Consider the following 24265-nt stretch of genomic DNA (forward strand, 5'->3'; position numbering starts at 1 on the left):
CCGCAGATCGCTGGACTGAATTGTCCAGCGATCTGCGGCCATCGCCAACATGGGGGGGGGGGGGCATAATGACTGAATGATTTCAGCAGGCATCCGGCTCCGGTCCCCAACCGGCTAGCGGTGGGGACCGGAATTCCCACGGGCGTATGGATACGCCCTGTGTCCTTAAGGACTCAAAATGCAGGGCGTATCCATATGCCCTGCGTCTTGAAGAGGTTAATAAAAAATAAAAAAAACTCTAAAGTCAGGGCCTGAGGGATTACATCAAGGGGTTATCCAGGAAAAAAACTTTTTTATATATATTAACTGGCTCCAGAAAGTTAAACAGATTTGTAAATTACATCTATTAAAAAATCTTAATCCTTTCAGTACTTATGAGCTGCTGAAGTTGAGTTGTTGTTTTCTGTCTAAGTGCTCTCTGATGACAGTTGTCTCGGGAACCGCCAAGTTTAGAAGCAAATCCTCATTGCAAACCTCTTCTACTCTGTGCAGTTCCCGAGACAAGCAGAGTTGTCAGCAGAGAGCACTGTTGCCAACAACAACTCAACTTCAGCAGATGATAATTATTGAAAGGATTAAGATTTTTTAAGAGAAGTAATTTACAAATCTGTCTAGCTTTCTGGATCCAGTTGATATGTAAAAAAAAAGTTTTTTCCTGGAATACCCATTTCAGTCATGTAATTTCCTGACAGGCAAGTTGTTGCTTCTCCCACCACCATAAACAGAAGTTAATGAAAGAGTTGGATCTGAAAATGATACAGTTGCAAAAATGTAACTCGACCTCCAAAAACAAAGATCTCTAACAGTTACGTTGAGTGGGTTAAAAAACTGTATTAAAGGGTTATCCAGGAATAGAAAGAAACAGCTCCACGTTTGTCCCCAGGTTATGTGTGGTATTACAACTTTGCTCCATTCACTTCAATGGAACTGAGCTGCAGAACCACACCCAACCCGGAGACAGAGGGAGTGCGGTTTTTGAAAGAAATTAGCTCTGTTTTTCTATTCCTGGATAATCCCTTTTAATCCGTCAATTACGTACTGGTTTGCACTGTTTTCTCTGTGCTCTCTCCCTGCTCTCCTGATGTTATCCCCAGGGCACCCTGCAGGAAGTCACTGGTGTATATGTCCATGTGGACAAATCCCCTCGCTCATTCAGTGGCTATTGGTCATCTGGCTTTGCCAGTTATACAGAGATTTTACTGGTAAAATCAGGCATCCATTGACCACCGCATTTGGGGAAGCATCTGCGCGCCATAGCTGCACTGTGTACTCTACTCTTACATAGTTATTGTTCTTTTCTACAATAGTCTGATGATCAAAAGTATTTGGTAATGTGGCCCCAATCAGGTTGCCCTGTTGTTACCATGTTATGACACAGTGAATGTCCAGGAGTAATATCTGCTGTTGTAATTTCTGCTACTTCCCACAATATAAACAGCATCAATAGCACCCTCTTGTTATTTAACATAGTAAACCTAAATTTAGATCTCTTGAATGTGTTTTCTTTTTTTATATTATGTCTATTTTCCTCTCTCTGTATATCATTCTCACCATCTGACCTGGTTTGAGTTACCGATATTCATAGTAAATTTGGTTTAATGTGTACTATGGAAAGAATGAGAGGGTCTACTGCTTAGACGAAGCTGATTATTACCGTATTTTTCGCCCTATAGGACGCACCGGCATATAAGACGCACCCAATTTTAAAGGTGCAAAATCTAGAAAAAAAAAAGATTCTGCACCCAACAGTGATCTTCAACCTGCGGACCTCCAGATGTTGCAAAACTACAACTCCCAGCATGCCCGGACAGCCAACGGCTGTCCGGGCATGCTGGGAGTTGTAGTTTTGCAACATCTGGAGGTCCGCAGGTTGAAGACCACTGGATAGGAGATAGTACTCATGTGTCCCCGCCGCTTCAGACCAGTCACCGCTGCCCTGGATGTCGCTCCATCACTGCCGCCGCGTCCCCGGGGTGTCCCCGACGCTCCCGACGTCTTCTTCCCTGGGATCCATGCTCTCCGTCGCCGTCATCACGTCGCTGTCATCATGTCGCTACGCACGCCGCTCCTATTGGATGACAGGACGACGTGATGACGTCAAAGGAGATCGCCGCCATGCAGGGAATCCCGGCACGGAGCAGACACCGAGGAGGCAGGTAAGGTCCCTCCCGGTGTCCTGTGAGCTGTTCGGGGTGCCGCGATTTCACCGCGGCGGTCCCGAACAGCCCGACTTTTGCTTCAGACGCGGCGGTCAGCTTTGATCGCCGCGTCTGAAGGGTTAATACAGGGCATCACCGCGATCGGTGATGTCCTGTATTAGCCGCGGGTCCCGGCCGTTGATGGCCGCAGGGACCGACCCGATAGGTGTGTATTCGCCATATAAGACGCACCAACTTTTCCCCCCCAGTTTTGGGGAAGAAAAAGTCCGTCTTATACGTGGAAAAATACGGTAACAACAAAGTGACACATACAGGAAAGTCATAAGTGACTTTGGTAAATGAACTATGTTTTTAACACGTGATATCTCAAACCCCCCACAGTGCCTAAAATATGTGTGAAGTTCTTTTTTTTTTTGCTGCTTGTGGTATTATGAAGTCGCTCCATATCATGTAATGTTCTAAGGTTATTGCTTGTGCCTGTATTGTTCCTTATTTCCAATGCACTTTACTATACGGAGTCACCAGAGCTAAGTGCCGAGTCTTAACACCCCAATTATCTGATAATAGTGGTCTATTCTTTTGATAGGTTTTGACAAGAAAACCCATTTAATGTTATAGGTTGTGTATAGTTCTGAAGTAACGTATTTTCATTTTAGTGAATTACATTTTGTATTGGAATTTAGGGAGAATCCAGTATTAGATGTTTCATAAAGCCTCAAGAGAGTCTAGAGAAATCCCTTGAGATCAACCGGCAGAGAGGGAAAAAGAAGTTACAGAAAAGGCCAAACTACAAAAATGTTGGTGAAGAGGAGGAGGAAGACAAGCCTACCGACGATGGCCACGAAGACCCAGATAAGGCAAAATCAGGAGAGATTGGTCCAAAAGGAGTGAAAACAATTGGAGAAACTGAAGGTGAGAAGACCCAATTCTGGGATTTTACATTCTGCTGGATGAAACTACTTGGCTGTGATTACTGTTTGTTGTTGTGGTATTTTTATTTGTTTATTAATTATTATTTTAGGGGATGATCCAAACTTTCAGATCATGAAAATCATAGATGAGAATTACAGTGGGGCAAAAAAGTGTTTAGTCAACCACCAATTGTTCAACTTCTCCCACTTAAAAATATGAGCGAGGCCTGTAATTTCCATCATAGGTATACCTCATCTATGAGAGACATAATGAGAAAAAAAAATCTTAAAAAATTGTCTGGTTTTTAAAGAATTTATTTGCAAATTATGATGGAAAATAAGTATTTTGGTCAATAACAAAAGTTCATCTCTTATATACCCTTTGTTATATGCAGAATATGAGAGAAAAGGGAAACAGAAATGCAAAGTGCAGCAATGTGCCGTTACTCCTAGCAACAATGTGTTTGCCGTCAGAAAAAAAATCTTGCTCTCCCTTAGGTGTTGTATTTTGAGCACAAATCCATGTAGCACTTGCGGCAAAAGCCATAATGGAAATTCCAATAGTGCTGCCGTCACCTCCCCGTCCTGGAAGCCACCCGGACAGTCTTCAGAATGCAGAGATCTGTAGCCAAGGCCACGGTAAAAAATGCAGGTGCAGTGAGGCGCTCTCTTCAAGATGGCTAGTCAGCTGTTAAGTCAGATAACAAGGACCCGGTTTAGGGGGTATAATAATAATAAACTGTTTTATTAAAGAATAAAATCAGCATTATCGGACAACTTTGTTTCAAGGGGCAGGACCCTCTCCATCAGGTCCATACCTGATGAAGAGGTGGTCCCGCCCCTTGAAACGCATGGTCCGATAATCCTGATTTTATGCTTTAATAAAACAGTTTATTATTATTATACCCCTAAACCTGGTCAAACTCATCTGACTGAACGGCTGACTAGCCATCTCGAAGAGAGCGCCTCACTGCACCTGAATTTTTTTACTGTGGCCTTGGCTACAGATCTCTGCATATACCCTTTGTTGGCAATGACAGAGGTCAAACGCTTTCTGTAAATCTTCACAAGGTTTTCACACACACTTGCTTGTATTTTGGCCCAATCCTCAATGCAGATCTCCTCTAGAGCAGTGATATTTTGGGGCTGTCGCTGGTCTTTCAACTCCCTACAAAGGTTTTCTATGGGGTTGAGATCTGGAGACTAGCTAGACCACTCCAGGACCTTGAAATGCTTCTTATTTCAATATACTTATTTTAATATAATCTTATACTTCATTGCCATGGCAGTGTGTTTGGGATCATTGTCATGCTGAAAGACCCAGCCACGTTTCATCTTCAATACCCTTGCCGATGGAAGGAGGTTTTCACTCAAAATCTCATGATACATGGCCCCATTCATTCTTTCCTTAACACGGATCAGTCGTCCTGGTCCCTTTGCTGTAAAACAGCCCCAAAGCATGATGTTTCTATCCCCATGCTTTACAGTAGGTATGGTGCTCTTTCTCCTCCACACACGACGAGTTGAGTTTTTACCAAAAAGTTCTACTTTGGTTTCATTTGACCTTATGACATTCTCCCAATCCTCTTCTGGATCATCCAAATGTTCTCTAGCAAACTTCAGACAGGCCTGGACATGTGCTGGTTTAAGCAGGGGGACACGTCTGGCACTGCATGATTTGAGTCCCTTGCAGCGTAGTGTGTTACTGATGGTAGCCTGTATTACTTTATTTTACTTTGGTCCCAGTTTGAGGTGACTGTTTGAGGTTGTGAACAGGTGTCTTTTATACTGATAACAAGTTCAAAAAGGTTCCTTTAATACAGGTAATGAGTGTAGGACAGAGGAGACTCTTAAAGAAGTTGTTACAGGTCTGTGAGAGCCAGAAATCTTGCTTGTTTGTAGGTGACCAAATACTTATTTTCCACCATAATTTGCAAATAAATTCTTTAAACATTTGACAATGTGATTTTATGGATTATTTTCTCATTATGTCTCTGATAGTTGAGGTATACCTGTGATGATAATTACAGGCCTCTCTCATCTTTTTAAGTGGGAGAACTTGCACAATTGATGGCTGACTTAATACTTTTTTTTGCCCCACTGTATATCTCAAATTAGAGTGTTAAAGTAATTTGCTAGGACCGACAAGTCCTAGATCTGTTCTCTCTCGGGATCTGGATTAGACAGCGCACTGAAGAAGGGAAAAACATAGAAAACGTTGTGGTCTCAAGCGCCTCCCCTTTCTGATGGATCCTGCCCAGAATTCTTTACTTGTACTTAAAGGGGTATTCTGCCCCTAGACATCTTATCCCCTATCCAAAGGATAGGGGATAAGATGTCAGATCGCCGCGGTGCCGCTGCTGGGGACCCCCGGGATCCCCGCTGCGGCACCGCGCTATCATTACAGCACAGAGCAAGTTCGCTCTGCAAGTAATGATCGGCGGTACAGTTACTTGAAAACCTAAAGACCAAGGTCAAGGTAGACTGGCTCCTTTTCCAGAATGTTTCAGCCTTGAAGCATTTAATACTTCATATAAATCGATTTTTAACCCCTTAGGATACTCACAAGAACATGTAAATCAGACCAAATGCTAGAGGTGCACATAGCATTTATATAACTTATATTTACAGACCTACATATGTACAGTACATACAGAAAGTCTTCAGACCATTTTACTTTATTTCACATTTGTGTTATGGTAATGTCCTTCAAGTTTCCCTAAAACATTCTGCACTCAATACCCCATAAGGACAAAGTGAAAACAGAATGTAAAAACCTTTGCTAATTTGTAAAAAAAGAAAAATTAAAATATTGCATTGACCTAAGTATTCAGACCCTTTCCTCAGTACCTAGCTGAAGCCCCTGTGGCAGGGATTACAGCCTCCATTCTTCTCATGTATGATGCCACAAGGATTACACACCTGGATTTGGGGTTTTCAGCTATTCTTTTCTGCAGATCCTCTCCATGAGATTAGGTGGGAACGTCGGTGGAAGCCATTTTCAGGTCTCTCAAGAAATGTTCGTTTGGGTTCAGAGCCCAGAAATGGTACTCTGGCTGGGCCACTCACAGGCATTCACAGAGTTATCCCAAAGCCACTCCTGTGTTGTCTGACTGTGTGCTATGGGTAATTGCCTTGTTGACAAGCAAACTTTTGCCCCAGTCTTAGGTCCAGAGCACTTTGGATTGGGTTTTATAATATCTCTATATTTTGCTCCATTCAGCTTTCCCTCAAGCCTGACCAGTCTCCCAGTCCCAGCCACTGAAAAACACCCCTACAGCACGATATTGCCACAACCAGGCTTCACTTTAGGAATTATATTGGGCAGGTGATGAGCAGTGCCTTGTTTTGGCCAGAAATAACACTTAGATTCAAGGCCACAAGTTCAATCTTTGTTTCAGAGAATCTAGTTTCTCACATCCTGAGAGTACTTTAGGTGCTTTTTTGCAAACTTATAGTGCAGCAAAAATTATTTTGTACCCTTTTCCAGATTTCTGCTTCCACGCAATCCTGTGTCTGAACTCTTTGAGCAGTTCTTTCCCCTTCATGGCTAAGTTTTTGCTCTGATATGCATTGTGACATATCATATAGACGGGGGGGGGTTCTTTTTTCCAGGTGACTCCAATCACGGTGTAGAAACATCTGATATGATTAAGAGAAATGGATGTCCCCAAGAACTACATTTTAAGTATCATAGCAAAGGGTCTGAATACTTATGGCCATGCCAAATTTTAGTTTTACCTTTTTAATACAGTTGCAAACATTTCAAAAATTTCTGTTTTCAAATTATTATTGGGTATTGAGAGCAGATTCATGGGGGGGGGGAAATGTGATTTTTATTTTAGTACAAGGTCACAGTTAAACAAATGGGGGGAGGGGGAGTGAGTGTTTCTGAATTGATTGTACTCTGCTCAAAAAAATAAAGGGAACACTTAAACAACACAATGTAACTCCAAGTAAATCACACTTCTGTGAAATCACACTGTCCACTCAGGAAGCAACACTGATTGACAATCAATTTCACATGCTGTTGTGCAAATGGAACAGACAACAGGTGGAAATTATAGGCTATTAGCAAGACACCTCCCAATAAAGGAGTGGTTCTGCATGTGGTGGTTCCTATGCTTCTTGGCTGATGTTTTGGTCACTTTTGAATGCTGGCGGTGCTTTCACTCTAGTGGTAGCATGAGACGGAGTCTACAACCTACATAAGTGGCTCAGGTAGTGCAGCTCATCCAGGATGGCACATTAATGCAAGCTGTGGCAAAATGGTTTGCTGTGTCTGTCTGCATGGTGTCCAGAGCATGGTGGCGCTACCAGGAGACAGGCCAGTACATCAGGAGATGTGGAGGGGGCTGTAGGAGGGCAACAACCCAGCAGCAGGACTGCTACCTCTGTCTTTGTGCAAGGAGGCACACTGCCAGAGCCCTGCAAAATGGCCTCCAGCAGGCCACAAATGTACGTGTGTCCACTCAAACGGTCAGAAACAGACTCCATGAGGGTGGTATGATGGCCCAACGTCCACAGGAAGAGGTTGTGCTTACAGCATCAACACCGCACAGGACGTTCGGCTTTTGCCAGAGAACACCAAGATTGGCAAATTCACCACTTGCGCCCTGTGCTCTTCACTGATAAAAGCAGGTTCTCACTGAGCACATGTGACAAACGTGACAGAGTCTGGAGACACTGTGGAGAACATTCTGCTTCCCACAGCATCCTCCAGCATGATTGGTTTGGCGGTGGGTCAGTAATGGTGTGAGGTAGCAGAGGTAGCATTACTGCCATTAGTTACCGAGATGAGATCCTCAGACCCCTTGTGAGAACATATGCTGGTACGGTTGGCCCTGGGTTTCTCCGAATGCAAGACCATGCTAGACCTCATGTGTCTGGAGTGTGTCAGCAGTTCCTGCAAAAGGAAGGGATTGATGCTATGAACTGCCCCCCCCCCCCCATTCCCCAGACCTGAATCCGATTGAGCACATCTGGGACATCATGTCTCGCTCCATCCACCAACGCCACGTTGCACCACGGCTGATGCTTTAGTCCAGGTCTGGGAGGACATCCCTCCGGAGACCAACCACCACCTCATCAGAAGCATGCCCAGGCATTGTAGGGAGGTCATACGGGCACGTGGAGGCTACACACACTACTGAGCCTCATTGTGACTTGTTTTAAGGACATTACATAAAGTTGGATCAGCCTGTAGTGTGGTTTTCCACTTTGATTTTGAGTGTGACTCCATATCCAGACCTCCATGGTTTGATACATTTGATTACCATTAATCATTTTTGTTTGATTTTGTTGTCAGCACATTCAACTATGTAAAGATGAAAGTATTTTAAAAGATTAGTTCATTCATTCAGATCTAGGATGTGTTATCTTAGTGTTCCCTTTATTTTTGTTGAGCAGTGTGTATTTATACACGACAATGGAAACAACGTGCTTGCATACATTTACACAGGTGCATCCACACCTGTGTGGTTGTGTATATTAGAATTTACCCCTAAAGAAAATAAGATCCTTCCCTATTTTAGATTCCTGTTCTATTCCATATAAGCTTGCTGGTAAAAAATATATTACAAAAAATATGTAATATTAAAAAAATATAGTACATTATATATTACATGAATACACACCAATTTTCTAGCCAAAAAAATTGGACCGCACCCTGTGCTGCCTACTTTAAACCATATATTGTGCACTATTACTGCCACAGGTATTAAAAGGAACAGGTAATCCCACCATATATGGATACCTATTGAATGCCTCATATTTACATGATAACCTCACAAAGGAATGCCAAAGTGTTGGAAATTCTTTTTTTCATTTTATGATCTTTCCTTTTTTCATCAAAACTTGATGAGACCTCTCGCTTTTCATGGCCTTTCTTTGTGTCAGAAACCACAAAACCAGATGGAGATGATAATGCAGTGCAAATCACCTTTGTTTAAATTGTTAAATATAATAAACAAAAGCCAGAGCCAGGGACTTGGTCACACACACAGTCAGGGGCCAGGAGGCAAAGTGGGTACTCAGGAACAGCTAAAGTCATGATACCAGAAAGTAAGCAACATAGAACTAGCGAGCATGTCAGCCAGGCAAGGGTCATACACAGAACAAAAAACAGGACCGGTAGGAATGCTCTTGGAGATCAGAGACCATGAAAGGGTTGCGGCAGACTGAACTGCTGCAGCTTAAAGGGAACCGGATATCGATTTTACCCTATAAAACCATTGTCAACAGGTTATATAGCATAAGAAAATTAATTTGAAAGTTGTCCTGCGCTGTATGCTAACCAGGTCTAAGTAGACCCCGGCCGTTCTTCTTTCTGAGGTAGTCACTGTGCTCCAGGGTATAATCATGCCTATATAAGCATGATTGACAGCCTGGGTACCTCCTACGTGAATGCTCGGCACACTGAAGTTTTGTGAGCCCAGAAGCAACTTCATCCACAGAGATAGTGCTACCTCTGGGCCTGCGCAAGATTTCAGAGCAGAGCAGTGATGTCGTAGGTGCCTGCGCTGTCAGTTACGCTGGAGTAGGTGTGATTACAGCCCGGAGCACAGTGACTACCTCCCCTGTGGACTAATAGACCTGATTAACATACAGCACAGGACAACTTTTAAACTTCATTTTTCACTGCTGCTGGTACTAAAGACAACGGGACATGGTGAGCAAGCTGATTTTACCCTATATAACCTGTTGCCAGTGGTTACATAAAGTAAAATCTGATGATGGGTTCCCTTTAAATAGCCAGGGCCCAGTAAGGAAGGGGCTGACTGATATCAGCTGAGCTGTCTTGCTCAGAAGCGAGTGGTGGGATGGAAGAAAGGTGTGAACACTGACATTATGCCAAAAAATTGTAGAGTTGGAGTTTTTCTTCATATATTCTATAAAATATCTCAGGACTTCAGATGAATGTCTACCCTAATATAGATTGCTAGAACAAGGTTAACTCCAGGTTTGGTTCGACCGATTAGGATAAAAAAGTAGATTAGTTTTTCCTGTTAATCAGTCTGTCTCTTTTATTTTCTAAAGTACCTATAAAAATTAAAGTACTATAAGACAGGGCTTCTCTGATTTTTAGTTGCCCCAGTTGTTGTTGAGGGGCACAGAAGCCTTTTAATGGTTGCTCCAATCTTTGACTGCTTTTGTGCTTTTTTTTTTAATAAACTAAAGCAGTAGGGTTTAAAAAAATAAAAATATGCAGGCCTCATGGTGATGGTGAGACCCAGGCATCAACATGTTCTTACCAGTGAGGTCCCTGTAGAGAGTGTAAAAAGCCCTACTTTATCTAATTACTCTACTTTTGTGCTGTACTAGTTTTGATGAAGCTCCCCCAATATTCGGTCTTTCAAGGAAACCTGTCATCAGCTTTATGCCCAAACTACAGGCAGCATAAAACTGGTGCAGGCATCGCGATTGCGGGACACAATTACTCTGAGACGCTTGAGCATAGTCCTTAGTGTTGGTCCCGGCAGCTACTCCCTGCCCGGCCAGCTTGAGTGATGCTTCTCTCCCTATACACTGGATTAGTATGAATTGTAAAACTAAATATGTAAATGGTGCAGACAGTGCATTGATTCTTCTGGTGCCCCATTGTATCATCTAGAAATAGAAATGGTGATTATGGAACGATCAAAAGCAGCAGAAAAGCTAATTTTGCATGAAGAAAACACAACAGATGAGGAGAAGAGTGCTGCTGCTGGGACTCAGGCTGGCCAGAGCAGGTAAGAAAACCGCTAACTACTGCCGGCACCAGACAGGTTCACCTTAAAGAAACATCTGTAGAGTAAGCCTCCATCCATAAACAAATAGGTATGAATAAGAGAATAACTAATATTTTAAGCTAAGAGAGAAGTTCCCATGCTTGCAAATAGACAAAAATGTATAGACTTACCCATAATGCCCTCCTCAGGCTGTACGGTTGAGAAATGCATGATGTACACATGAAGTGTTGTATCACTTGTGCAGTGCTCTTTGTTACTGAGGGTCACTGAGCTTTGCATTCCATCCAAATTAACACAAAAATAGCGCATTCTACTTTTATTTTTATTTATCCTATAAAAAGAAAAAAAAACAGAATGGATGCAAACTGACATAAACCAATACAAAAACTGGCTCATTAAAATCAATGGAATCAGTTCATTTTAAGTTTTCTGATGCCAGAACTGATCTTATCAGAAAACTGGTAAGTAACAGAGAAGACAATCTGAGCGCTCTGAAAGTGATCTAGCTGTCAGTTTTCTCCAAGAAAAGCGAATCGTTTTGGTAATCGATGAAGGTTTAATTGGTTGGACCCCACTGATCTAACAGTTACACATCAATAATCCTTTTAGGTGTAAGATTTGTGCAGCGTTTGCATTTTGCACCAGATTTAATTCAAGATTTGTAGGTCTCTTTGCTGTAAAAACATTGTCTTATTGAGAATATTTAACCCATGTGTCTTCCATAGGCCTTTCTTGGACATGGTTTACAGCACGCTGGAGTGCACAGACCTTGACTACTATACTCTGTTTGTCTTGTGTCTTCTTTATGCTATGTCTCATAATAATGGTAAGTGAAGTTAATAAAAATGGTACAATTCATTGTCCTTTTACCGTCATGCTATAAATCACTCTGTATAGAATGTAAATAATAAATATGAATTAACTCCTGGGCGCTGTCATTAGAAAAACTTCTGATATGTCTCTGAAACATATCAAACGTTTTGATCTGTCGGGGTCTGAGCATCGGATCCCGACTGATCAATTCATAGAGCTGAAAGAAATGCATGCTATGCACATTCTCTCCCGGCTCTGTACCACGTGACCAAGATGGTGACATAATGCATGTCTATGGAATTATTTCTGTCCCATAGGCCGCGAACAGGAAAAGAAGCGCTCAGTCACTTGCTTCTCTTCCCACTTGTTCTAGCAATCGGTCAGGGTTTGGACCCCAATCAATCAAAACTTTTGACATGACTTGAGAATATCAAATATTTTTTTTCTTTTTATGACATGTACACTTCTAAACACAATGAGGCAGATTCATTATGGCCTGTACCCTAGTTTTTTGGTGAACATAAGTCTAAAAATATTGTGCAAAGCTCATTTGCGCAAAAATGTGTGGCTTTTTTGCTGATTTACACTGCATTTGTTACTTTATAAAATGGGACAGCGTTGCATTATGGAGGCATTATGTCTGAGATGTTTTCAGCCTTCTCTGAATGTTTTTTATAGCCCTTTGGTAATGCTGCTCACTGCAATTCAATCCACTAGAGAGGAGGGGACATTCCTCTTGGCAGGTATAATAATAATAATAAAACTCAAGCCCACATATGAAATCCATTCATTATTATGGAGAAAAAAGGGAAAGATTTGTTGCTAGAAAAACCACATATGTGGTATTTGTATGTCGTCCTTGTGTAACAAGCTAGCTACAATATTGCAAGATGCAGTCTTTTGTTCTTTTGTTTTAATTTCACGTAGAAGTAATGTAACAAAACTAATCTCAGCAATAGCTGTAGTCTATAATGTCCGCGTTTACCTAATTCCCAGGCACTCTGGTCAACAGGCATTTGTTCCTGTATAACAGAGATACTCACATCCAGGCCCGGCATCATGGAGCCTTGTGGTGCGTGATGTTCCTCTCAGGTGAATTGCAGCTAAGCCCTGCAGTTTGCACATACAGGGTCAGGTTACTAGGAGCTGCGATGACCTGTGGTCCTCGGACTATTGTGCAGAGCAGCACACTGATTCTCTGATGGCCGTAGTGGAGTACTGATTCTCTGATGGCTGTAGTGGAGCACTGATTCTCTGATGGCCGTAGTGGAGCACTGATTCTCTGATGGCTGTAGTGGAGCACTGATTCTCTGATGGCCGTAGTGGAGCACTGATTCTCTGATGGCCTTAGTGGAGCACTGATTCTCTGATGGCCGTAGTGGAGCACTGATTCTCTGATGGCCTTAGTGGAGCACTGATTCTCTGATGGCCTTAGTGGAGCACTGATTCTCTGATGGCCTTAGTGGAGCACTGATTCTCTGATGGCCTTAGTGGAGCACTGATTCTCTGATGGCCTTAGTGGAGCACTTATTCTCTGATGGCCTTAGTGGAGCACTTATTCTCTGATGGCCTTAGTGGAGCACTGATTCTCTGATGGCCGTAGTGGAGCACTGATTCTCTGATGGCCGTAGTGGAGCACTGATTCTCTGATGGCCGTAGTGGAGCACTGATTCTCTGATGGCTGTAGTGGAGCACTGATTCTCTGATGGCCGTAGTGGAGCACTGATTCTCTGATGGCTGTAGTGGAGCACTGATTCTCTGATGGCTGTAGTGGAGCACTGATTCTCTGATGGCTGTAGTGGAGCACTGATTCTCTGATGGCTGTAGTGGAGCACTGATTCACTGATGGCCGTAGTGGAGCACTGATTTTCTGACAGCCGTAGTGGAGTACTGATTCACTGATGGCCATAGTGGAGCACTGATTTTCTGACAGTCGTAGTGGAGTACTGATTCACTGATGGCCATAGTGGAGCACGGATTCACTGATGGCGAAGTGGAGCACTGATTCTCTGATGGCCGTAGTGGAGCACTGATTCTCTGATGGCCGTAGTGGAGTACTGATTCACTGATGGCCATAGTGGAGCACTGATTTTCTGACAGTCGTAGTGGAGTACTGATTCACTGATGGCCGTAGTGGAGCACTGATTTTCTGACAGTCGTAGTGGAGTACTGATTCACTGATGGCCATAGTGGAGCATTGATTTTCTGACAGTCGTAGTGGAGTACTGATTCACTGATGGCCATAGTGGAGCACAGATTCACTGATGGCCATAGTGGAGTACTGATTCACTGATGGCGAAGTGGAGCACTGATTCTTTGACTGTTGTAGACAAAAACTCCTCAAGTGGCAGCTAGAGAATAATCAGCAGCAGTTGCAAAAATGTTCAGTAATAGAACAGCCTAGTTTGTGCTTACAGTGAGATACTGGCATGTACTGTACTTGTTCCACAGTGGGAGAAGTCAGCACTGAATGCGTTTCGGGGTGTTCTACACTCCTTTTTCAACAGTACAGTATAAAGATGAGAGGGGCGTGTTCAGGCTTGCCATAGTGGTGCACTGAGAGGTAAAGCAACAACCCTTGTGCACTGACTAGCTGATTTGCATATTGTTTAAAATCAGTTTTTCTTGACCCCTGAGAAGCTTTGAAATATTACAAAGGTATGGCCAGTTGTATGATCATTTCTTGTAGATAGTTTTTTAATGTGTGTGGAGCTGGTGTTAGACTACCTTTTTAAAGGGGTACTCCACTGGAAAACATTTTTTTTTAATCAACTTGTGTCAGAAAGTTAAACAGATTTGTAAATGACTTCTTTTTAAAAATATTAATCCTTCCAGTACTTATCAGCTGCTATATACACCACAGGAAGTTATTTTCTTTTTTCATTTCCTTTCTGTCTGGCCACAGTACTCTCTGCTGACACATCTGTCCATTTTAGGAACTGTCCAGAGCAGGATAGGTTTGCTATGGGGATTTGCTCCTACTCTGTACAGTTCCTAAAATGCACAGAGGTGTCAGCAGAGAGCACTGTGGTCAGACAGAAAATAAATTAAAAAAGAAGATATCTTCCTGTGGAGCATATAGCAGCTGATAATTACTGGAAGGATTAAGATTTTTAAATAGAAGTAATTTACTAATCTGTTTAACTTTCTGGCACCAGTAGATATAAAAAAAAAAAGAAAAAATGTTTTCCAGTGGAGTTTAACATGTTTCTATACCTTATGTTTTTTCAGAACACCAAGTTTTACCTCCTTGATGACATACTAATAGAAGTATTTTTAGCAGTACTATACCTTGCTACAATACCATAGCATATTGGCATATTGAGTTTTTTTTTCTTTCACACTAATAAAAAATTTACATGAAAAAAGATAGAATGATCTATCTGAAAAAAACTTGCTCAAAATTCTCCCTGAAGTATTGTCTTCCAGTAGTGAAGAATATCTCCCTAATACGGTGATATACACTGGTACCATTTTGAAGGGTACATGTCGTTAGCAAAAACTTTTTATAAAATGTAGATAATACCATTATATGTATATTTTTAATAAACATTGATTAAAAAATGTGTATATTTTTGGGTGAAAAAATGCTGTCCCTGCAGCTATTGCCTGTGTGTCTATGTGTGGAGTCCAAATACAGGAAGTGAGGAAAGAAAAAGCAGGGTTCTGTGCAGGCTCCTGGCTTGTCAATCATCCTGTTGTGTGAGCCGAGAGCATACCACAGCTCTGCTTGTCCTCGGTGCACAGAGCCCCGCTTGTCCTCGGTGCACAGAGCCCCCCTTGTCCTCGGTGCACAGAGCCCCCCTTGTCCTCGGTGCACAGAGCCCCCCTTGTCCTCGGTGCACAGAGCCCCCCTTGTCCTCGGTGCACAGAGCCCCCCTTGTCCTCGGTGCACAGAGCCCCCCTTGTCCTCTGTGCACAGAGCCCCGCTTGTCCTCGGTGCACAGAGCCCCGCTTGTCCTCGGTGCACAGAGCCCCGCTTGTCCACCCCCACTTCCTGTATTTTGTCTCCTCACGGAGATACACCGACAATAGCTGCAGGGACAAAAATATAAACATTTTTAGCCAGATTTTCTAGAGTTTTTTTTCTGTATTTGGAGAAACTTGTGTATTATTAAAGTGGTTTTCCGGGACTTTGTATTGTAAGCCTTCCCCCAGGAAAGGCCATAAATATCTGATCAATTGGTTGCTGACACCCAACACTCCCAATGATCAGCTGTTTGCCAGAACTGCAGCTCCCACAATACACAGTGGGCAGAGCAGGACTCAGGCAGCTCCATACATTGTTTAGTGGCCATACTGGGTAGTGCAGCAAAGCTCCAATATAAGTTAAGAGATGAGCTGCAGTAACCCAGAACCTACTACACAATGTTAGAAGCTGCCATCTTCTGTCTCCTTTCACTGTGTATATATTCACCATGGTTTGGGTAACAGCTGATCATTGAGGTCCCAGGTACTCAGCACCCCACTGATCTGGTGTGATTGGCATGTCCTAGTGATATTCCCTCAATAAGAAATTAATATTCCTGGAAAACCCCTTTAACTGAATTTATACTTCCTATTATTTTTCAGAGCTGCAGTTCCCTAATATTTACAGAGGAAATAAAAAAATAATAATAATGTTCGATAAATTTTTAAACACTATGTGCAAACTAGATTTTCACAATGAAAGCTAACAGTGCTACTTCTAATGTTAAATAGAACACCCTTAATGGTAATATTGTCTTTCTTTTTGTTGATAGGAATAAATCCAGAAAAATTGGAAAAAATCCAGCTGTCATTGAAGCCAGCTAAAGACAGCCGTTCCTACAACCATGTGTTAGTAGAGAGATTAATTAGAATAATGAGTCAAGCAGCACACCCTGGTAAGGCAAAGAGGTTTTCAATCTTTAAAATTGTTCAGAAATGTTTCAGAAATTGTTCAGAAAAGTTTTGCCTGCAGCTGAAAGGCCTTCATAAGCTATATCATATATATCACTCACACATGCAGTCACATGACCATGCTCATAGCATTTTCTTCATAATTGTTTGATGGCTTACCGTATATACTCGAGTATAAGCCGACCCGAGTATAAGCCGAGACCCCTAATTTCAACCCAAAATCCCAGGAAAAGTTATTGACTCGAGTATAAGCCTAGGGTGGGAAATACATCATCCCCCCCTGTCATCATCCAGACCCGTCATTAACATCCTCATCATCATCCCCTTGTCATCATCCCACACATCCCCCCTTCATCATCCCCTTGTCATCATCCCACACATCCCCCCTTCATCATCCCCTTGTCATCATCCCACACATCCCCCCTTCATCATCCCCTTGTCATCATCCCACACATCCCCCCTTCATCATCCCCTTGTCATCATCCCACACATCCCCCCTTCATCATCCCCTTGTCATCATCCCACACATCCCCCCTTCATCATCCCCTTGTCATCATCCCACACATCCCCCCTTCATCATCCCCTTGTCATCATCCCACACATCCCCCCTTCATCATCCCCTTGTCATCATCCCACACATCCCCCCTTCATCATCCCCTTGTCATCATCCCACACATCCCCCCTTCATCATCCCCTTGTAATCATCCCACACATCCCCCCTTCATCATCCCCTTGTCATCATCCCACACATCCCCCCTTCATCATCCCCTTGTCATCATCCCACACATCCCCCCTTCATCATCCCCTTGTAATCATCCCCCCCCTTCATCATCCCCACCCCCCTTCATCATCCCCCCCCCCCCCCTTCATCATCCTCATCTCATCATTCGCCCTCAGTGGTCTTCAACCTGCGGACCTCCAGAGGTTTCAAAACTACAACTCCCAGCAAGCCCGGGCAGCCATCGGCTGTCCGGGCTTGCTGGGAGTTGTAGTTTTGAAACCTCCGGAGGTCCGCAGGTTGAAGACCACTGCGGCCTTCGACATCATCCAGCCCCCTCTCACCCCCCTTTAGTTCTGTACAGTACTCACCTCCGCTCTGTGCTGGTCCGGTGCTGCAGGACTGTCCGGTGAGGAGGTGGTCCGGTGGGATAGTGGTTCCGGGCTGCTATCTTCACCGGGGGCGCCTCTTCTCCGCGCTTCCGGCCCGGAATAGAGGCGTTGCCTTGACAATGACGCAGAAGTACGTTGGTAATGAACGCACCTCTGCGTCGTTGTCAAGGCAACGTGACTATTCTGAGGCCGGGCCTGAAGCGCTTAGAAGGCCTCCCCGGTGAAGATAGCAGCCCGGAACCACTATCCCACCGGACGACCTCCTCACCGGACAGTCCTGCAGCACCGGACCAGCGCCGAGCGGAGGTGAGTACTGTACAGAACTAAAGGGGGGTGAGAGGGGGCTGGATGATGTCGAAGGCCGCAGTGGTCTTCAACCTGCGGACCTCCGGAGGTTTCAAAACTACAACTCCCAGCAAGCCCGGACAGCCGATGGCTGCCCGGGCTTGCTGGGAGTTGTAGTTTTGAAACCTCTGGAGGTCCGCAGGTTGAAGACCACTGCGGGTGGGGGAGTTCACTCGAGTATAAGCCGAGGGGGGTGTTTTCAGCACGAAAAATCGTGCTGAAAAACTCGGCTTATACTCGAGTATATACGGTATACTTTTGAAAGGTGATTGTCCTCCCCTCCTCTTTTATTCTTTTCTCTTTTGATGGGATCATGTTTTACATGTTGTGCAGCGGATAATGCAGAGTCAATGAGCAACAGAATAAGTCACTGTTCACATCACATTTCTGCACTAGCACTGTCAGCAAGATGCCACAAAGGGATGCTGTTAGAATAGAAGTACAGAAAGTGGTATATTATCCTCGGATAACCGATAAACGTTAAGTGCAATGTGTGCTTACCGGGTAATGTTGTACAACCAAAGTACAATTTTGGATAGAGCTTAGACAAAGGAAGATCCCTGCAGCCACTACTAGCCTCAAACAGCTTGCTCCAAACTTTCCTTTAGGTAGGGGCTGAATAAATCAGGTGCTGGGAGTCTTCTGGTAAGAACAATTTTTTATTTTCCCATAATGCAACACGTTTCGCAGAGGTTCTGCTTCATCATGGGAAAATAAAAAGTTCCTACCGGAAGACTCCCAGCACCTAATTTATCCAACCCCCACCCGGAGGAACGTTTGGAGTAGACAAAGGGATGCTGACATGCAGCCTCATGTGTCTCAGGCAGGCCTAGTAATTTTAATGGGCCAATCCTAGTCTAACTGACCATATTTGCTCCATTTCCAGAATAATTACTCTTTCTGTGTGCGAATTACTCTCACTATGTTCGGCCAATTAAAGCCAAAGGGCCCACCCGGGAGGCACATATGGCTTTATGTCTGTGTCCTTTTTGACCTTTTTGCTGACGTACAGTGCAGCAGATGTCCCGAAATGTGATGTGAATAGAGCCTAACTGAGCAGACACAAAGTATTTACAGTGATAACTTACACCTGCAATGGATAAGCATGCAGCTGTAAATAAAGGCAATGTCTGGGATAGGGGAAGATGGGACTGATGAGAATGTTGTCCTGCAGATAATCAAGCACCTGCAGCATCAAAACAAAGGCGCTGTACAGGACAAAATAAAAGCTTTGGGGACATAGTGATAATAATGGGGGACTTTAACCCCTTAAGGACCACGCGTTTTTCCGTTTTTGCACTTTCGTTTTTTCCTCCTCACCTTTTAAAAATCATAACCCTTTCAATTTTGCTCCTAAAAATCCATATGATGGATTATTTTTTGCACCACTAATTCTACTTTGCAGTGACATCAGTCATTTTACCAAAATATCTACGGCGAAACGGGAAAAAAATCATTATGCGACGAAATTGAAGAAAATATGCCATTTTGTAAGGGCTTCCGTTTCTACGCAGTGCATTTTTAGGTAAAAATGACACCTTATCTTTATTCTGTGGGTCCATACGTTTAAAATGATGCCCTACTTATATAGGTTTGATTTTGTCGTACTTCTGGAGAAAATCATAACTACATGCAGGAAAATTTATACGTTTAAAATTGTCATCTTCTGACCCCTATAACTTTTTTATTTTTCTGTGTATGGGGCTGTATGAGGGCTAATTTTTTGCGCCGTGATCTGAAGTTTTTATTGGTACCATTTTTGTATTGATCGGACTTTTTGATTTGATCATTTTTTCATGATATAAAAAGTGACCAAAAATACCCTATTTTGGACTTTGGAACTTTTTTTTTTTTTTGCGTACGCCATTTACCCTGAGGTTTAATTAATGATTTTTTTTTATAGTGTGAACATTTACGCACGCGGCAATACCACATATGTTTATATTTATTTTTATTTACATATTTTTTTTTTTATGGGAAAAGGGGGTGATTTGCAATTTTATTAGGGAAAGAGTTAAATCACATTTATAAACTTTTTTTTTTTACACTTTTTTTTTGCAATGTTATAGCCCCCATAGTGATTGCCAGCACTGTTTACTGCAAAGCCATAGCTATGCATTGATCAGTGTTTTCGGCAGTCGACTGCTCAAGCATGAATCTCAGGCTTTGAGCTATTCGCCGATCGGACATACCGGAGGAAGGTAAGTGACCCTCCGCTCGCGTCCTAGCTGATCGGGACACCCCATTTTCACTGCGGTGGTTCCGATCAGCCCCACTGAGCAGCTGGGAAGATTTTACTTTCGTTTTTGACACGGCGGTCAACTTTGAACGCCGCATCTAAAAGTTTAATAGCGCGCGGCACCGCATTCAGTTACATGCCGGAACCGACCCGATATAACATGCAGTCACCGCCTGACCGCGCATCATATCGTGGGAGCCAGCCACGGATGTAAATATACGTCCGTGGTCGTTAAGGGGTTAACTATTCTGATATAAACTGGCAGACTGAGACCTGTGAATCTCATAAAGGAAACAGGTTTCTGACTATAGCTAATGACAATTATCTGTCCCAAATGGTGCAGGGTCTGACCAGAGGGGGCGCCCTGCTAGACTTCACATTAACCAACAGACCTGACAGAGTAACTAATGTACAAGTAGAAGGACACCTAGGAAATAGTGATCATAATATAATACATTATAACTTGTTCTTCAATAAGGGAATCTCTCGAGGGGCCACAAAAACTATTAACTTTAGGAAGGCAAAGTTTGATCAACTCAGAGAATCCCTTCACAATATAAAATTGGATAATGTCCTCAAAAACATGAATACGGACACTAAATGGGAGGCTTTTAAGAATATTTAAAATTCTCACTGTAAGAGGTATATACCTTATGGGAATAAAAAAGGGCAGGAATAAAAGAAAACCAATATGAATGAATAAAAATGTTAAGGGGGCAATAAATGACAAACCTAAAGCATTTAAACTACTAAAACAGGACGGCAGTGAAGAAACATTAAAAAGCTATAGAGAAAAATGTAAAATGTTAAAAACTGATAAAAGCCACAAAAATAGAGACAGACTCATTGCCAAAGAGTAAAACTAACCCCAAAATGTTTTTTAACTATATATATAGCAAAAAGGTTAAAATGAAAGTGTAGGCCCTTTAAAAAATTAGGAAGAAATTATAAACGGGGATCAGGAAAAAGCAAATATATTATACAAATTCTTCTCCACTGTATTCACCGAGGAAAATGAAATGCCAGGTGAAGTACAGCGAGATAAGGTAAACTCCCCAGTACAGGTCACCTCTCTAACCAAGGAAGAAGTACAGTGCGGCCTACAAAAAATCTAAATAGACAAATCACCAGATCCAGATGGCATTCACCCCTGTGTTCTAAAGGAATTAAGTAATGTAATAGACAGGCCCCTATTTTTAATATTCAGGGACTCTATAGTAACAGGGACTGTTCCCCAGGACTGGCGCATGGCAAATGTGGTGCCAATATTTAAAAAGGGGTTAAAATGTGACCCCGGGAATTATAGACCTGTTAGTTTAACCTCGGTTGTATGTAAATTGTTTGAGAGTTTTATAAGAGATGCTATTTTAGAGTTTCTTGATAAAAATAAATGTATGACCCCATATCAGCATGGATTTATGAGGGATCGGTCCTGTCAAACTAACCTGATCAGCTTTTATGAGGAGGTGAGCTCCGGACTGGACCAGAGGCAATCTCTGGATGTCGATTTTTCTAAAATAAAATGAGAGGGATTGGGCTGGGGGAGAAGGTGTGCAAGTGGGTAAGTAACTGGCTCAATGATAGGAAACAGAGGGTGGTTATTAATGGTACTCTGCACCAGTGCACAAAAAAGATATAGTGGAGCTGGAGAGGGTTCAAAGACGGGCAACCAGAGTAATACGGGGAATGGGAGGACTACAGTACCCAGAAAGATTATCAGAATTAGGGTTATTTAGTTTAGACATAAGAAGGCTTAGGGGAGACCAAATAACTATGTATAAATATATCAGTGGACAGTACAGAGATCTCTCCCATGATCTATTTATACCCAGGACTGTATCTATAACAAGGGGGCATCCTCTCCGTCTTCAGGTAAGAAGGTTTCTACACCAGCACAGACGGGGGTTCTTTACTGTAAGAGCAGTGAGACTGTGGAATTCTCTGCCTGAGGAGGTGGTCATGGTGAACTCTGTAAATGGATGGATTTTTGTAGAATAACATCACTGGTTATGTATACTAGATTTATAGGGACAGAACGTTGATCCAGTGATTTATTCTGATGCCATATTTGGAGTCAGGAAGGAATTTCTACCTCTAGTATGAGGGTTTTTTGCCTTCCTTTGGATCAACTCAGTATGGACTCATTAGGGATATAGGTTGAACTTGATGAACTCTGGTCTTTTTTCAACCTTATGAACTATGTAACTGTAACTATGTAACATTACCTTGTAAGCATTTACACACATATAGGTACATTTTCTGTTCAGAAACCCCCATTGCTTTTTATTTATTGCTTATTGACCCAAATTTTTTAATCTGCATATGAAGTTACTTTTAGAATGGAAACTTAGGATCTGGATTTTGACCCCTTGCCCACATCTGGTTCGGACCTCAGAGTAGATGCTTGTGGGGAGGGAGGCTGGTAACATGATAACACATAACAACTCTTATTCAGGATATTTTATATGCATAAAGATAAAAATATTACCCTTCTAGTCTACCCATTTAAAAGTTTACCCACTGACACCCAAGAAGATTCAACCAAACCTTATCGGCGGTTTGTTAAAGAAAGAGACAACTATTTCATTAAAACCTGTGGCCTAAAGTTGTCCTATGGTTTCTGACACCTATATCCATTTAGATATATACCTACTGTACTGTTTACTAAGCTGTAAATATATAATACAAACGAGAATAAATCCAGTACATACAACCCAGTTTTTTGTTTCTTCTTGCAGATGGAAAAGTCCGTTTGGCCACCCTGGAGCTTGCATGTATTCTCCTGAAGCATTTAGTTTTGATTGATGGCGAATGTATCATAAAAGATGTCCACCTAGCTTGTTTAGAGGTAAGTGCTCCCACAGTTCATATAGGCTTTGTGTGCAGCTGGGCACACACTACTAGAAAATGCTGATACATTTCAGCAATCCTTGGTTGTTATTGGGCTTGTTAGAGATGTCTGCAAATAATTTGCCACCTGTGGGAGATTAGCTCTGTTGAACCAATCCAACAGAGGCAAACTAGCAGTCGGAGATAGGGATAAGGAGGTAATGTTTAAACAGGGCTTTTCCTTTATTTCTTTTTCCGAAACAATAGAAATACAGCCTAAGCATAAACACAAAAATAAATCCTACCAGGTGGTACAGATATCATGCCTGTCTATTCAGGTGGCTTACTACTAGCCAACCTATACAACAGTCACCAAATTATTCACACAGGTTACAGTGTTCCCTTTTGAGACTGCAAACATGCAGATTCAACCTCTTGGGTGCCGGTTCCACACAGCCTTTACATTGCAGACAGATTCTAAACTTGAATATCTGCTTTGCAAGTGACTTTAATGATATTCCTAAGATTAATCTAAAAGGGGAAAAGGGGTGGCTCAACAGATGTTGGAAGCAGGTTTTTAGCGAGTACAGGTATAAGGTTGTGTACCTAATACAACCTCATAAATTGTAGGAGAAAAAGAAGGGTATTACATCCTGTAAATGTGTGCATATGTGTTAGTGAGAATGGTTAGGACAATGAGTTTAAAATTATTTATATTTATTATTTCATAAAAAAAGGAACATACATCAGTGCTTTATGTGTGGTGTCTGCAGGGCCCATGCTGATCACCCATAAAGACCTGTACAATAAAAGTTTTTAAATAAAATCTAAAAGATATAGTGCAAAATATATACACCGCTGTCTAACAGTCTGTATACTGTTGAGCTGTATGTGTTTGCCGCAATGAGTATATATTGTGGAGTTTGTTAGTATACCAAGTGTACAGCGTTTGTTTTGCAGTTATATGTGGCTACTGGTGGTTGGCAAACTTAAATATACAGGTAAAATATGTAAAAATATGTAGTATATAAACCTCTTTTGTTGTATCAGCATTCAGGATGACAATTATAGCTTATAAAATCGACATACGATGGCCTCTCAGAGACATACGATGCTTTTATATGTCGGGGCCATCGCATTAACTGCTATCCGACAGCGCAAAATGCTTAAGCTGCTGTCGGATAGCAGTTTAAGCATCCCTGGCAGGTTCGCTTACCTATTCCCGCTGCTCCGGGTCCACTTCGCGAT

At 42.5% G+C, this 24265-nt stretch overlaps 1 protein-coding gene across 5 annotated transcripts in view; it reads left to right on the forward strand.

Moving 5' to 3' along the window:
* CLEC16A (C-type lectin domain containing 16A) overlaps positions 1-24265 on the forward strand; it is a 318383-nt gene that overhangs the window by 103883 nt on the left and 190235 nt on the right. For all 5 annotated transcript variants that reach the window (XM_056536465.1, XM_056536467.1, XM_056536468.1 and 2 more), the window contains exons 10-14: positions 2843-3071; positions 10683-10800; positions 11526-11626; positions 16356-16478; positions 22927-23036. In XM_056536465.1, coding sequence (XP_056392440.1) covers positions 2843-3071; positions 10683-10800; positions 11526-11626; positions 16356-16478; positions 22927-23036 — 681 coding nt within the window. The remainder of the gene's footprint in view (positions 1-2842; positions 3072-10682; positions 10801-11525; positions 11627-16355; positions 16479-22926; positions 23037-24265) is intronic.

The sequence above is a fragment of the Hyla sarda genome, chromosome 8 (assembly GCF_029499605.1).
Source record: "Hyla sarda isolate aHylSar1 chromosome 8, aHylSar1.hap1, whole genome shotgun sequence".
Taxonomy (NCBI): domain Eukaryota; kingdom Metazoa; phylum Chordata; class Amphibia; order Anura; family Hylidae; genus Hyla; species Hyla sarda.